At 55.7% G+C, this 15,344-nt stretch overlaps 1 protein-coding gene across 1 annotated transcript in view; it reads right to left on the bottom strand.

Annotated features, from left to right (window-relative positions):
• The window catches only part of Dnah10 (dynein axonemal heavy chain 10), a 114,765-nt gene that overhangs the window by 9,022 nt on the left and 90,399 nt on the right, over positions 1–15,344 (bottom strand). The window contains exons 57-67 of the mRNA XM_076869509.2: positions 14,478–14,652; positions 8,916–9,097; positions 7,788–7,924; positions 6,687–6,904; positions 5,141–5,362; positions 4,805–4,952; positions 3,650–3,929; positions 3,094–3,323; positions 2,135–2,408; positions 1,034–1,138; positions 543–697 (exon numbers count right to left, since the gene is read on the bottom strand). Coding sequence (XP_076725624.1) covers positions 543–697; positions 1,034–1,138; positions 2,135–2,408; positions 3,094–3,323; positions 3,650–3,929; positions 4,805–4,952; positions 5,141–5,362; positions 6,687–6,904; positions 7,788–7,924; positions 8,916–9,097; positions 14,478–14,652 — 2,126 coding nt within the window. The remainder of the gene's footprint in view (positions 1–542; positions 698–1,033; positions 1,139–2,134; positions 2,409–3,093; positions 3,324–3,649; positions 3,930–4,804; positions 4,953–5,140; positions 5,363–6,686; positions 6,905–7,787; positions 7,925–8,915; positions 9,098–14,477; positions 14,653–15,344) is intronic.

Here is a 15,344-nt window from a genome sequence, read left to right as displayed (position 1 = left end):
AGGGCCTTGCATGTGGCTAGGCGAGTGCTCTACCGCTGAGCCACAACCCAGGCCACCACATCCCATCTTGAGCTTTAATTTTCTAAATCAGAACTGTGAACATCAGAAAGGGAGGAACCAGGTTTCCTTCCCTGTGGTTTTCCTGGTGCCCACCCAGGGATGCCGTACCTGGCAGGTGCTCAGTAAGTGTCTGCTGGATGGACAAATGGATGGATGAAGGGAGGGATGGGTGGGTGGATGGAAAAATGGAGGAATGGAGGAATGGGTGGATGGACAGCAGAATGGATGGATGGAGGGATAGGTGGATGGACAGATGGACAAATGGATGGGCAGATGAATGGACAGACAGATGGACAGCAGATGGATGGATGGTCCTTATACCCAGCTAACTGAATTGCACAAAGGAGTTTCACCCTGGAGTGAGCGGGCATGGATTACACTCCGAATGGGGTTTTCAAAGGAAATTCTCACTCCTAAGGGGCAGGTATGGTCAGCTGGAGGTTGCTGGCAGGTGGAAAAGGGGAGAGAAGATGTGGGCTCACCTCCTGCCAGAGGGTGATATTATTCTCCACGTCACCAGGAAGCTGCCCAAACTTATTGGAAAACATTTCTGATAGAAGAATGATGTCCTCCCACCCCTGGTCGGACAGCCACGGGCAGGGCTTCTTCCTCTGGCTCTTCTCCAGGGAGATGTTTCCTGAGATGAGAAGAGAAGCGAATGCCCTGGTGCTGCCCATGCCCAGCAGGTGGCTCAGCAGCTGGGCTCCTCTGGCTTAGGGGGAAAGTCTGCTTCCCAAGGAGGCAGGGTGGGCGTCCCTGTCACCAACAGCACAACAGTATTGCTGCGCCCCCCAGCCCCCCGGCAGGGCGGATGCTGTGAATGGAGTCACAGCCACTTCAGAGGCTGGAGTTACCAGCAGGAGCATTTAAGAGGCAGCGAGCCGGTGGTGATGGCGCCTGTTACAACCAAGGAGCCCTGCGAGCCATGCTGCCGAGGAGAGACTGGGAAAAATGAAGACAGGCGAATCATTACCTTTTAAAAAGAAATCCAGTTCTTCCTGGGGGATTTTTCCCTCGGCTTGCTCTATCTTGATGGTCATGTTAAAGGAAAAGAGTAACTTGTGCTTCTCGAACAGCCCTGCAGAGAGACACCACAAAGGGTGCTTCTAAACCACCTGTGCAAATGCGGGAGTCGGGGCGGACCCTGGGCCTGCAGGGCCTGAGGGGCGACTCTCTGGCCCTTCACAGAGAACATCTGCCCACCTGTCCCAGAGACACAGGCTGAAATACTCACAGATCGATGGTCCCAGTAGGAAGCTGAGGGTCAAAACAGCCCTGGCTGGAGGGGTTGTGGGAGGACCCTTAAATGATTCTACTTTTTAGATTCAAAATTTTCCATGACAAAAAGTTTTTAAAAATTAGGAGGTGAAAATCAGGAATGCCACTTTGGAAAAGAGTTTAGCAGTTCCTTAAAAAGCTAAACAGAGCTACCACGTGACCCAGTACTTCCACTCCTAGGTATACACAAAATCTAGAGAATTCAACACATGTTCAGGCTGGGAGTGCAGCTCAGGGTAGAACATGGGACACTCAAAACACACACACAAACACACACACAGGTTCACACAGAAACCTGAATGTGAATTCCACAGCAGCATTATCCTAAGAGCTAAAAACCACGAATAGCCATATGTCCATCCACCAACGAACGGACACAAAATGCACCCTACCCAGACAAGAGGACAAGCATTCAGCCACAGGAAGGGTGGATCCCGGTATGGACTTCCAAGTGGACACACCCTGAAACTGTGCTCCGTGAAGAAAGGAGAGCCGCCCGGTGTGTTCTGTTGATGTGAAATGCCCACCAGAAGCAAATCCACAGGCTCAGAAGGTAGGTCAGGGGCAGCAGGGTTAGGGGAGAAGTGGGTGGCGAGGGGCAGGGGTCTCATTTCTGGGCTGATGGAGTAGACAGCGGCCATGGCCACACAACTCTGAATCTAAAACAGCCTGTGGACTCCTCCTAGGGCATGAATCACGGCTCTCTAAAGGGCTATTCCAGACACTGGCCTCGGTAGGTCTCGGTAGGTGAAGTGTCCGCACACCTGCCCCAGGCAGTGGGGGAGGCCTCGCTTACCTGTGCAGCCGTAGTTATAGATGTTGAAGGTCAAGGTGTCCATGATGTTCTTGAGCCGCTTCATGAGGATAGAATCTGGCAGCGATTTCTTCAGGGACAACCCAAAGACCTCCAGGAAGGCACTCAGGGAGTACTGGTACATGGAGTTCACCAGCGCCATCTCGGACAGCACGAAGAACAGGATGGCCCCCCTCCTGGCAGCCGGCCGGTAGCCGTCCCGCAGCCTGTCGATGTCCAGGGCTGTCTTCTCCGCCAGCTTGAGCTTGTCTGATACCTGAGAAAAAGCCTGAGTTATCCTGGACACAGCCAGGAAGACCCAGAGGACAGGGCAGGGCAGGGGAGGGGACGGCAGAGAGGACCATGCAGTGCTCGTGGAGCCCACAGGGGCCCAGGGTGTCCGCTCTCCTGGGAGACCTGGTGGGCGTTCGTAATTGAATGGCCGACTAGAGCCCCCGGTTACAGCTGCTGGCTTCCACTTGGAGACTCACTGCTCCCTTCATTCCACAGGAGGGCTCCACCCCAACTCCACCCCGGGGTTGTTTTGGGTGCTTTGGTGACTCTCAGGACATTCAGGACAGGAACAGGAAAAGATCCCACTTATGCCCCTGGACTTAAACCTGGGCGGACATGAGGCCACACTCATGTGAGGCCAAAGCTGGCAGAGAGTGGAGACCAGTCCAGGGGTGAAGAAGAAGGGATGGTGGCTCTGCCCTGCCTGACTCTTCTGCTTTCTGAGCTGATGACCCTGCTCTTGACGCAGGCCAGGTGGAGCCAGGTTTCTCCCGCTCTCCACTGGAGGGTCCCTGGGGCATCGTCATGATCCCCCTCCCTGCAGCACACCCTGATAGCAAGAGCCCCTCCTCATCAGCCAAATCCTCAGAAGAGTCAGAGCAAGAGCCTGCTAACTGCTGAGAGCCCGCCCAGCTTGGACCTGCCCCTCCACGGCCAGTGGCGCGCACCTCCGTGGCCTTGGACTTGGTGTCCTCCAGGGTCTGCACCAGCTCCACGTTATCCAGCATGTTCCCAGTGGAGGTGGCCAGCTCCCGGAGGAGGGAATCCTCCAGGTCCTTCAGCAGGTTCTTGTTCTCACTTGTCTCCTGGATGAGATGCTCCCGCTGCTCCTCCAGCTCGCGCCTCTCAAAGGCCACCAGCACGCTCAGCAGCTGGTCCTCCAGGCCCTTCAGTGTGACTGTGGAGACAGGGAGTGGCCCTCACGTCTGCACCCAGCTCCAGGCCTGCAGCACCTCTCCCATGAGAGCCCAGGGCAGGTCTGAGACACAAGGACGCAATGGCCCCCCGCCCAGCACAGAGGCCACCTCTCCTCCTCCAGGTGAGAACACCTGAGCTCCCAAAGGCCTGGGGCCTTCCAGGTGTCACCCACCCGAGAGCTAACCCTGAAGATGTGCTTATGAAGAAATTGTCCAGGGTCACCAGCGAAGGGCAGCCCGGGAAGGCCTAGAGGGGACTGGTCTCAGCAGGAACCCCCTAACCTCACCAGGCTCCGTCTGCTCTTACCGGTATAGTTGATGACCATGGCCTTTCCAAACACCGATGGGCTGTACCTGGGGTTGGCCAGCTTGGTGTTCAGGTAGAGCCTGAAGTTGGAGTCGTAGTCGACCTCCTTGTCCCCGAGGATGATGAACTGTCGCCCCTGCGTGTACTTGATGTTTTTTTCTAGGACATTGTCAATCACAGGGTCGATGTACTCGTCCACATCATGGAAAAGAAAAGGGGTCCCGTACTTGATGGACATCTCCAGCTGTTTCAGAAAGTCGGAGTCGTTGAAGGACGCCACCTAGAAGACAGGGGCAGAAGCTGAGAGCCGCACGCCTGCCCTTGCTAACTGTGAGGCCAAGCGCTGCGCAGGGGGTGGCTACACCCAGAAACGGAGGAGCCAGGGGCGGCAGGAAGAATCAGGAGGGAGCAAAGACCAGAAAGATAAGGACACAGGAAAACCGAAAGCCATTAACTTGATCGTGAGTTCAGCAGGACATGTCAGGCCCGGGGACCCTAGTCCTGGGTGCACACCCCGAGAACCCAGGATACTCGTCCCTGGGCACAAACGTGCACAGCGGCCTTGTTCAGGAGCCTCAAAGCAGAACAGCCCAGGGCTTTTCAGTGGATGGATGATAAACCAACACAGCATGTCCACCCTGTGGAGGGACTCGGCCATGGGACAGGCAAAGCACCGTCACAGGGGCAACATGGAGGAACCTCCAGGACACCAGGAGGCCAGTACTGCAGGAGCCCCTCACACGACAGGGGCACGAGAGGCGAATCCACAGAGGGAGACACCATCATGGTCACCAGGGCCTGGTGGGGCCAGGGCAGGGGAGGGCTCAGCGGGGCCATCACCAGGGGATGCAGCATTTTCTCTCATGGTGACAAGTCTTCCAAGGCTGACCAGAAACTGTCATGCAACTCTGTCAATGCACCAAGCCTGCCGGGCTGCACCCTTTACGTGGGTGAATGGTGAGGTGCGTGGGTCCCACCTCGGTCAAGCTGCTGCTCCCACCCCACCTGCGATCACGACCCCACCCAGGCTCCAAAAAGCAGCGAGAGAGGAACGCACGGGTGGGCAGCGGAGGGCAGCCACACCAGGCCGGGGGGCGGCATCTCACTTGGCCTGGGTTGGGGGCGGGGCGGGGCAGGCCCAGGGACCAGGCCTACCCGCAGGTTGTTCCTCTCCTCCTTCCTCTTGATCCAGTTGAGCGCCTGCTGCTGGGGGTCGATGCAGAGGGGGAAGCGGCTGGCCCGGGTGGTGAGGATGCCATTCTGCACGGAGAGCTCGTCGGGGGGCAGGCCCTGGGAGCCCCACCTGAGAGGGATGGCCAGAGGGAGACTGACCTCTCCCACCACACTGTGACCCGATGACTAACGGAGATGGGGTGAACCTTCCAGAACCCATCTACTGACCCTCAGGCTGCTCAAGCTTCCTCAGAAAGCTGCCGTCCCCACCCAGGCAGACCCTAACCTGATCCCTTCCAGCCCAGGGGCACCCCATACCTGCTGATCTCAACGTCATCTGTGAGCAGATTCTCTAGTCGGAAAGGCTGACTCAGGGGGATCTCCCGCCTCAGGATGTCGCTCTGCCACACCTGATTGACCATCTCATCCCGGAACTCCCAGGTGAAGGCGCCCTCATAGCTCAGGAAGGCCGCGCACAGCAGACAGTCCCCCAGCAGCTTCACGCGCCGGTGCTTGAGCTCCTCCAGGTCTTTCAGCCACCTGGTGGGAGAGGAGGCTGCTCTGAGGGCTCCCCTCCAGCCACCATCCCAAGAACAGTCTGCGGACTCCTCTAGATATTCCAGAGTGCGTGATAAGTCATTCTAGACTATGGTTTCCCTGAGGTTAAGGTTTAGGAGAGGAAGATGCTCATTACCTGATGTGACGCACTGAGCTATGCTACCACACTCCACAAAGACGTACAAACCTGTGTGTCAACTTCAACAAACACGTTTGCTAGAACAGGAGGAGGAGGAGGAGATCGTTTAAAATCAGAATAATGAACAGATGCATTTTCGACTGTCATCTCATGCAAGAAGATTCCAAAGAGGAGCAGATAAACGAAGAGTGGACCTCAGTTCTCCACAACTAAAGAGGCACTAAGAACAACTACAAGAAGAACATTCCAGAAGGACCCGCTCAACAGGGCCAGCCAGAGGGAAAGATTTTTAGGGAGATTCTTTTCTCCTATAAAGGGAGCTTTCCAGCGTTTCCCTGCTCAGTCCACCGGCATTTTGAAAGGCAGGTTCAATTCCAGGACCCTGCACAGCTCGAGCTCAGGCAGGGGCTCAGTAAATCTTAGTGGGACTCTTTAATCTCAACCTGTTTACCAGGTGGTAATCCCACTGCTTCAAACCCCTTAATCCAAGACAGTACTAAGGCCAGCACAGTCAAGAGCTCAGGTCCTACTTGGCAAGAGAGTTGAGAGAGCGAACGCTCCACTTGGCCTCTTACAGTCAGTACCCAGAGTCTTACAGGTTTTAGGGATACTGGAAATTGTTTCCCACAAGCACAAAATAGTTTCCAGTGCTTTCTACATCACACTTATGGATGCCAGTTAGAAACAATCATCCTGTCTCATGGAAAAGGATGGCCAGTCTCACCCACAAATATCAAACAGCCCCACCCACTTCAGATTGAGCCTAGGACCGACAACAGCTGTACTCTTAAAAATTACCTCTGCAGTGACAGAGGTGGGCCCCTCTTCTCATGTCCTTTAGAGGCACCCAGGGGTTAAAGGTCACGAAGAAGTCCACATACCTAAACCTCGGACAGCTGCTGGATGCAATAGTTTTCTCCAGGTCTCTGCCCTGCGATGGCTCCTTCAACCCTTAGTGGTGACTCCATAAACGGCCCTCTGTACCCAGTGAGAGCTGTCTGCAAAACGGCCCTCGGCCACCTCAACCATGACAACCACAAAACAACTCATCACGTGGTTTTTCCAATGGAAACACAAGGTGAAAGGGAGAATCCACAGGGAAGGGGATGGTGCCCACCAAGTCCCGTGGGGCCCTGCTTGTCGGGTGGGACAGATGCGCAGGCTGACCTGACATTTTCTGATCCTAGACCCGAGATGAGTTTGTCTGCCGCAATCAGCCGCCTCTCCATGATCTCGGCTTCCTCCTGGAGCTTCTGCTTCTCAAGGATGGCGGCCTCGTACTTGGCCCCCAGCGCTTCCAGTTCTCTCTGGATCGCAGCCAACTCATTCTGGATCTTTTCCAGTTCCCGTTTAGTGAGGTAGAAATTCCGCTCCAGCCGGGCCACCTAAGTGAAGACAAACTGCAGGTCATCTCAAGGGACCATGGGGGGCAGTGGTCAGAGGGTTGCGGACCTGGGCGGTGTCCACACAGCACTCTTTAGTAGTTCCAACCTATGACTCTATGCCACGTTCAGACGCGAGGCTTCTTTTCTGAGTTACCCCCTCAAATGCCATCTGCAAAAGCTCTACATCCCTTGGCAAAATGACATCCTGTACCCAGGACAGCAGATGGCTGGATCTTCATGGGTCCTGAGGTCATAGTGAGAGGACACTGTGGTTCTGAGTCAAAAACTCAAAAGAATACACTGGGAACCAGACTGGGCTTACTAGTGGTCCTAAGTTTTCTGAGTGTAAAAAAATTCTGCGTTAGAAAGCACTGCCAAACTCGGACTCAAAATGAAGAGCTCAGCCTGATCTCGTTGTTTCTAGGGTTCTACATGTTACTTCACCCCAGTTGTTCTCAACTGGGCTGATATTATCCCCCCAAACACAGCAACATCCAGAGACATTTCTGGATGTCATAGCCTGGGGGCAAGGCCAGGGACACCAGTACACATCTATGAAGCACAAGGTGGCCCCTAAAGAACCAGCTGGCCCTCCCCCAAAGCCCAGAGCCCAGGCTGAGGAGCTCTGCTCCGCCCTGAACAGTGACACGGACACCTTCCCTCCCACACTTTTGGCAGGAAATTGGAAGACCTTCCAGAGCCGGCCGTGTCCAATCCTGCGACATCTAAGCAAGCTGGATTTCAGGGTCACCATGTACTGGGGGAAATGTACACAGGTTTCTGAATCTGCCAGAACTCTCCCAGCAAAGCTGCGGCCACATCAATTCTGACTCTAAGACGTTGTCGACGGTGGTGACCAGTCTCGAGGCGGAGGGGCGGTTACCTTTTCTCTCTTGGGCTTGATCTCCCTGAAGACATCACAGTAGCCCATGACGGCCTCCACAAACTTGAGCATCCCCAGACCAGCTTTGCTCACGGCCTCCATTTCCTCAATCGTGGTATTGAGGGTCTTCAAGAGGCCTAAAGTCAAAGACCCCAACCCCACAGGCTTAGCGTTGGGGAAAACAAAACTGGAAATGAGCCTATTGACAAAGGAAGGGCAACTGGCTCCTTACTCCTTGGTGACACTGAAGCTGAACCCAGGCAGCTCCATGGGACATATGGGGGACCGGCAAAAATGAGTCTCACACACATGGCGTTTAAGATGTGTGTGGGGGCACAGCCACTGCTGTTGGGATGTCCCTGGACCCAGGGGCCTCCAGGTGACACCCAGGAGCCTGGGAACCAACATGTCAAGGGGTCTCATGACTGAGCACATGGTGGCCAGACACAGGCAGCTGACTGGGACTTGGGGGCCACTCTGGCCTCCACCTGCACCTCACCCCAGGTCCTCTCCCCGAATGGAAGCCACTCACTCGGGACCAGGCAGAGGGTACACTTGGGATTGGACACTCACTGCTCTTGTCTGTGTCTGGTTGCTTTTGCTTCTAAGGGGGTGAAAAGGAGCCCTTGGCGTTGGGTCTGAGGGGACCGTGACAGTATGAACCTGCACTGCTTTTTGCACAGCTGTCTTTCCACCTAACCAAGCTTGATAGCCGAGCGCCCAGCAGGGGCAGGAGTCAGCCCACGGGAACTCGGTGTCTGTGAACCAAGGCACAGTGCTGGCTCTGGAAGACGTTGTCCCCTCCCCACTGCCTATTCTGAGGGGTCCATGGAGACTTTACTGGGGGGAGTCAAGGTTAGACCCGTGTGTACTGATGGGACACACAGAGGACAGGCTGGGCCAGTTCCAGCAAGATTGTTTCCTGCTGCTCAGCCAGACAGGCAGGGGCCATCAGCTTCCTCTCTCCCTGCCGTTTTCCTCTGGGGACAGTCAGTAGGCTGTTCACCTGCAGGACAGTGGTGACCCTCTGATCTCAGGGAAGGCCTGCCCCTGGTAAGCCCCCTGCCCCGCTGCCCGTCCTCTGTAGGGTGGGGGCAGCCCTAGCTGGCCGCATGTCCCCACACTCACCCTTGATGCTTTTAACTTGGCTCTGGGAAATGGAGTCGAAGTCGAGCTCCATCAGAGACCGCAGGAAGTTGGGGTCGGACATCATGCCTTTGGCGGTCTTCCAGTTGAGCTCCTTGTAGCCCTTTATGATGAGGATGCACTCGCACACCGTCTGCACCTGCCTCGGGGGCTTGGCAAAGGACCTGGCAGGGACGGGAGCGTGTGTGAGTCTCATGGGGGTGTGGCTGGGTCTGGCCGGTGCTCACTCCAGGAATGAGTCTGAGAAGCCAAGGACACCAGGTCACCCCCCCCCACACACACACACACATGGGGTCCTGGGTGGGAGCTCTAAGGGCAGGGACAGGCCCCCTGTCAGGTTGGATCAGGCTCCTGGAACCCAGCTGAGCCTCAAAATCGTGGGGGTAGGGACAGGCATTAAAATACCAACCCAGGCCACCCTGTGCAGCCAGGTCTGGGAATCTGCCTTTTAATTACCCCCCCCCCCCCCCCCCCCCGTGACCACTTAGATTAAGTGGTGGCTGCATCACTACGGTCTTTATCACCATCAACACCATCATCTTCCCGTTTACTAGGTAAGAAACGGGCTGTGGGCACTGGACCACCCCGTGTTCACACGGCTGGGCTGGAGCTGGGCCCACACTCTGGCTCCTCCAGGATTTGGCCCTCATTGACGTCTATGGCCTCAATAGACTACCTGCTTCTCCAGCACCAGGCACCCTGAGTCCCCCAGAGAACCAGAGCCCAAAGAAATAAGAGACAGAACAGCAATGGTGCAAAGCTCCAGCAGGGCCCAGCAGGCCACAGGGTGACTTGCTGGTGCCGGGGCCACCAGGCAGCTGCAGAAGGTGCTGATCTCCAGACAAAGCTGTGAGGAGACAGCGAGAGGAATGGGACACAGAAGCCCAGGAGGGGAGAGGGAGGAGCAGGAGCCCAGGAGGGGAGAGGGAGGAGCAGGAGCCCAGGAGGGGAGAGGGAGGAGCAGGAGCCCAGGAGGGGAGAGGGAGGAGCAGGAGCCCAGGAGGGGACAGGGATGAGGGACCCAGGAGGGGAGAGGGAGGAGCAGGAGCCCAGGAGGGGAGAGGGAGGAGCAGGAGCCCAGGAGGGGAGGGGGAGGAGCAGGAGCCCAGGAGGGGAGAGGGAGGAGCAGGAGCCCAGGAGGGGACAGGGATGAGGGACCCAGGAGGGGAGAGGGAGGAGCAGGAGCCCAGGAGGGCAGAGGGAGGAGCAGGAGCCCAGGAGGGGAGAGGGATGAGGGAGCCCAGGAGGGGAGAGGGATGAGGGAGCCCAGGAGGGGAGAGGGAGGAGCAGGAGCCCAGGAGGGGAGAGGGAGGAGCAGGAGCCCAGGAGGGGAGGGGGACAAGCAGGAGGGGCATGGTCCTCAGGAGGGCCTGGAAACAAGGTGTGGCCTGGCAGGTGCTCAGACTCCAGTGTGGTGCTCCAGGAGGCAACCCCAAAGAGGTGGGGAACAGAGGGAGAGCAGAGGGGGGCCAAGCTGACCAGAGAGCAGGCTGGAGACCCCATCCTGGCAAAGCCCCCTCCCAGACCTTGCAGATAGGCCGGGACAGAGGGACACGGGCTCAAGGACAAGCCAGGGCAAGTGTGGGGCAGGGGAGGGGCAAACAAGAGTCCAACTCTCAGCCCGTGATTACAGTGATGGCCCTGAGTCACCAGAGAAGGGGTTGATTCTGCTAGCGTTTGCTGCTTACAAAAGCAGGGGACACTGCCAGCTGGCTTTGAGAGGTCTCCTCCAGGCCTGGTGAGAGCCAACCCTGGGCCACTGCTCCCAGTAACCAGGGAGGCAAGGACCAGCAAGATGTTTCCAGACATAAGACGGAAAGAGCCATGGCCCAAGTGGCCAGGTTCTGAGCCCGTGGGCGAGTCAGGGCCCAGCCAGAGGCCTCAGTGTTCCAGCCAACACAGTGGGGACGAGGAACCAGGCCCTTCCAGCTCCAGACTCTGGGTCGGTGAGGTGCCAGGTGGCTGAGATGTCTGAAAGGCTGAGGCTGCAGATCAGAGTAGGATTCCCTTCTTCCTCCAAAACAAACTCTGGGGTGGGGGAGATAAGACTATTGCTGCCCTCCTGAAGAAAGAACCATCGCAAACCCCACTCCTCATATCCCCCTACACTACCCCAGGCTCGCCAGTCACCTGCTTTTCCCTGAGCCAAGCTCTCACCACCTTGGAGGGCGCCCCCTGGAGCCAGGAGCACAGACTGCAGGCTCCTGTGGCCAGGCGGGACTGCCTGGCCCAATGCCACCAGCCCCAGGGCCTGTTCAGGGTGGCAGGAATTGGATCCAATGACTACGGAATAAATGGAAGGAAGAAAAGCACAATCATAAGCCAGCGACAAAGGGCACCTTTATACTCCAACAGCAGAGAAACATCCGCTTCCAATCTCCATTGCTCCTCATCTTCCTGGCTTAACGTTTAATTATTTCTACAAAGGGGATTGAGCATTATGGACAGGAAGTGCCTTCCAAGGAATTAAGGTTATGAAATTGTCAAGATGTAAGTGCTGGCCCATCAGGTTTGCCATCCCAAAGACCTAACGAAGGCCAGACTGCAGTCGTGGGGGATGGAGGGCTGGATTCAAATTCACACAGGACCCCGGCAAACAAACAAACAAAAACCCCAAATAGATCAAAAAAATTTTAAATGAAAAAAACTGAACCATAAAGGTACAGAAAGAAACTGTGCTTTGTGTCACCATCTGACAAGAGCAAGGCATTTTAACTGACAGGATATTAAAAGGAACAATATAGAATACTGCCACATACACAGCAAAAACAAACACACACACAAACCTTGTTAATAAAATCAAACAGCCAAAACAAACTAGAAGATATATGCACTCATTGTATGAGTGGATAGTGAATCCCTGTCATACAAAATGCCATTTGGGGGCTGAGGGCTAGCCCAGGGGCAGAGCAGGTGCCTAGATTTCAAGGCCCTGGACTCCATCTCCAGCTCTGCAAAAAAGAGAAAGAAAAGCCCCTGGAAATGATTAAGAAGACAAAAGCAACAGTAATAACAACAACTTCACAGATAAACAGAACACGAGACAGCATTTTCCACAATGAAAAAAAAAAAAAAAAGGCCACCTCACGCTAGTTAGAACTACACAGATGCCACTCTCCACCTACAAAAGCAACAGCAGAGATCCAATGTCAACAGCGCCCTCTGCTGGTGAGGGAAACAGGCCTCAGGCGGGCTGGGGAGGAGCAGGTCCCCCCGGGCCAGGCATTATTAACCGCACCCTTGGACACAGCACCACGGCCAGAAACACACCCGTGAGGGGCTTGCCCAGCACACGGCAAAGCAGCCAGGTTTGCTCTGTGTGAAGGCAAGGGACTGGAGGCCAGCTAAAGCCACAGCCACAGGGCCTGGCTGAGCAGACTGCCTGGCCCTACAGGGGATGGGACGGTTTAAAATAGCAGGGTGTTCACCACATACGCGCCTGCAGCAGATCTCCAAAATGCAAGCAGAAAAACATGAATTGTGTGCTTTCATTTGTCCACCCTCACTCTCAAACCCTTGAACTCTGAAGCCAGGGGCTGAAGAGAGCCTCAAATATCAGGTAGCCCGGGAAGCTGCTGTGCTGGGCTGCGGCATGCCGATGGGACAATTGCTAAAGCTGTGCTGGCACTGCTTAGGTGCCCAGCCCGGTCTGAGGATTCTTCACACACTAGCGCCTTTTATCCTCACAACTGCCCTGACTCATCGGGGATGACTGTCATCGTCCACATTTTACAAGTGAGGAAGCAAGCACAGAGAGGTTAGATGACGAGCTGAAGGTCACAGAGCCTTAGACGACAAGCTGAAGGTCATGAAGCTGGTAAGAGGCAGAGCCATACAGGACTGTATTCCCTGCTCTAATGGCTTTTTTTTTTTTTTTTTTCATTTTTACCATGACAGGGACAGAACCCAGGGGCTCCCATATGCCAGGCAAGTGCTCTATTTTTTTTTTCAAATACCTTATTAGTTGTTGATCTTTATTTTTTCACATGTGGTGCTAAGAATCGAACCCAGTGCCTCACACATGCTAGGCAAATGCTCTACCACTCAGCCCCACCCCAGCCCTCCACAATAGCACTTCAAACCATCACTCCCTTTTAGGTCTTTAGGCCATCGGCCACTTTTAGCTCTCTCAGGCACAAGGCCTGTCTAACTCAGGGATGCATCAAGTTCTCCACGTGACCCCAGGGAACCCCCCTTCCCCTGCCCTCAATCAGGGGGACACTGCCTTCCCTGCCCCTCCTCTCTAGATGCCCTTCAGCGTCCTTCCTAGCTCTCTAAGCTGCTGCTGGGAGCCGCCCATACCATGTAGCCAGCGGTGGGGTGTTTTCCTTGAAAGTGCAGTTGACTGTCCCTCCTACCACCTGGCCCACACGCAGTCCCACCTTGTCCTGGCACCTCCATCTGCCACGCAGCAGGGACACTTATAGCACCCGCCCTAAAGCCCCCGTCAGCACCACACTCTTCAGAACACTGGAGGGATGACTTGTTGGTCACATGGCAGCAACTCTGGTTCACTCAGGTTCCCCTGTGCAGCAGGGACTGAGTTCCTGTTCAAGTTCCCATACAGGAGAAGGGCCCAACCTCCTGTGAGATCCGCATGAGACACACAGGGCACAGGGACACAGGAGCGCCACAGAAGCAGGAACAAGGTGAGACACCGACTATCGACCTGGAAGCAGGAGCCTCTCTGGGTGGGCAAAGGGGGCAGCCAGGCCTGATCCTCCTGGGGCTTTCAACTTATCAACCAAATCCATGCACGGCCCTGCAGAGACCAGGCCACACAAGGGAAGCTCACTGCCCACCCCCGCAGGCCACTCCTCCTGATAGCAGGTGACAGGAGTGGTTTACAGAATGTCTGGGGCCATGACAGTGATCCACTCCCCACAATGCTTTTTTTTTTAGTTCTTGGGCTTGGGCTGGGGCTCAGTTATAGAGCACTTGCCTAGCATGTGTGAAGCCCTGGGTTCGATTCTCAGTGCCACATAAAAATAAATAAATAAAATAAAGGTATTGTGTCTGCCTACAACTAAAAAAAATTTTTTTAATAAAAAAACATTTTCAGTTGTTGATGGACCTTTATTTTATTCATTTATGTATATGCGGTGCTGAGACTCAAACCCAGGGCCTCACACACATTAGGCAAGCGCTGTACCACTGAGCCCCAGCCCCAGCCCTCCCAGTGCTTCTCTATGGAAATGGATAAGGGCCGAGGCAAGGCCTCCTGCTGTTTCCGCAGGGTGCTGGCACCCTGGCCTGTTTAGAGCACACACTGGCTTTTGTAGAGGACAGAGGAGCACGTTCTATCCCTGCCTCCTCACAGCCCTGCTGAGCCCAGCCTCCCTGGTGAGCTGACCTGGGTTCAAGGCCGGCAGGCATGGCTTCCTGGGCTGGGGGCCAGGGTGGCCACCTCACCTCCAGGCCTCCCTTCTGTCTGTAAATGTGGGCAGTGACGGTCCCTGTGTACAGTGCTCAGCACTGCGGCTGGCACCTGTGGGCACCAGCAGAAGCAAGGGGCGGCCGCAGCACACCTGGGGCCCCCGTTACCTGATCTCCGTCACGTCCGACTTATCCAGCTTCTGCAGCTCCAGCTTGGCAGCCTCCAGGATGGGCATGACCTCGGCAAGAGCTGTCTCGGCCTCCGTCTTCTCCATAGCGATGATCTTATTCTGCTCCTCTATCTCGATGGCCTTCTCCTCCGCCAGCTTCTTCTTCTCCTCCGCTGCAGGGCAGTGAGGCCGTGAGCAGCTGGGCCTCAAGTTCTGGGCCACACAGGGCTCAAGGGAGCTCTGGCCAGCGTGACAGCCTCCGGCCTTGCCGGTGGGACAGAGTCCTCAACATTCAGGGTCTGGACACCTAGTGGCTTCTCCAACTCTGCCTCCCTCCACTGGTCCACCCGAGTCCACCCACTCTGCACCATGGCAGGTCACACAACTACCCCTGCCTGGGCAAGGTCGGCTGAGGACCCAGTGCAGCCTGAGATATCTCTCTCTCTCTCTCTCTCTCTCTCTCTCTCATGTCTCATATTCACTCAGAGCCAGGCCACCAGCCATCCCCTCTAGGAGGGCTGCCCTCTGTCATCTCACACTGACTGCTGGCCTCCCAACACTGACCACAGTCAGAACCTTCGTCCAATCACCAAAGCATTTACTGTCTGCTGCCTCCAGGACGCACACACCTTCCCGGGCCTGGAACCCAGTCCCCATGGGCCTGGCCCACAGGAGGTACAGTGGGGTGAACAGTATTCCCCCAAAAGTCAGGTCCATGGGAACCCCAGGAAAGGACCTTATTTGGAAATAATGTAATTAGTTAAGATGAGGTTACCCTGGGCTAGGGAAGCTCAGGCGACGGGTGTCCTTCAAGAAGTTTAGGCCTCACATTGGACACATGTATTGAATTATCTCCACGTAGCCA

Source organism: Callospermophilus lateralis, chromosome 1 (assembly GCF_048772815.1).
Source record: "Callospermophilus lateralis isolate mCalLat2 chromosome 1, mCalLat2.hap1, whole genome shotgun sequence".
Taxonomy (NCBI): Eukaryota; Metazoa; Chordata; class Mammalia; order Rodentia; family Sciuridae; genus Callospermophilus; species Callospermophilus lateralis.
The sequence above is the reverse complement of the archived record's forward strand: the minus strand, read 5'-3'. Positions and strand labels throughout refer to the sequence as shown.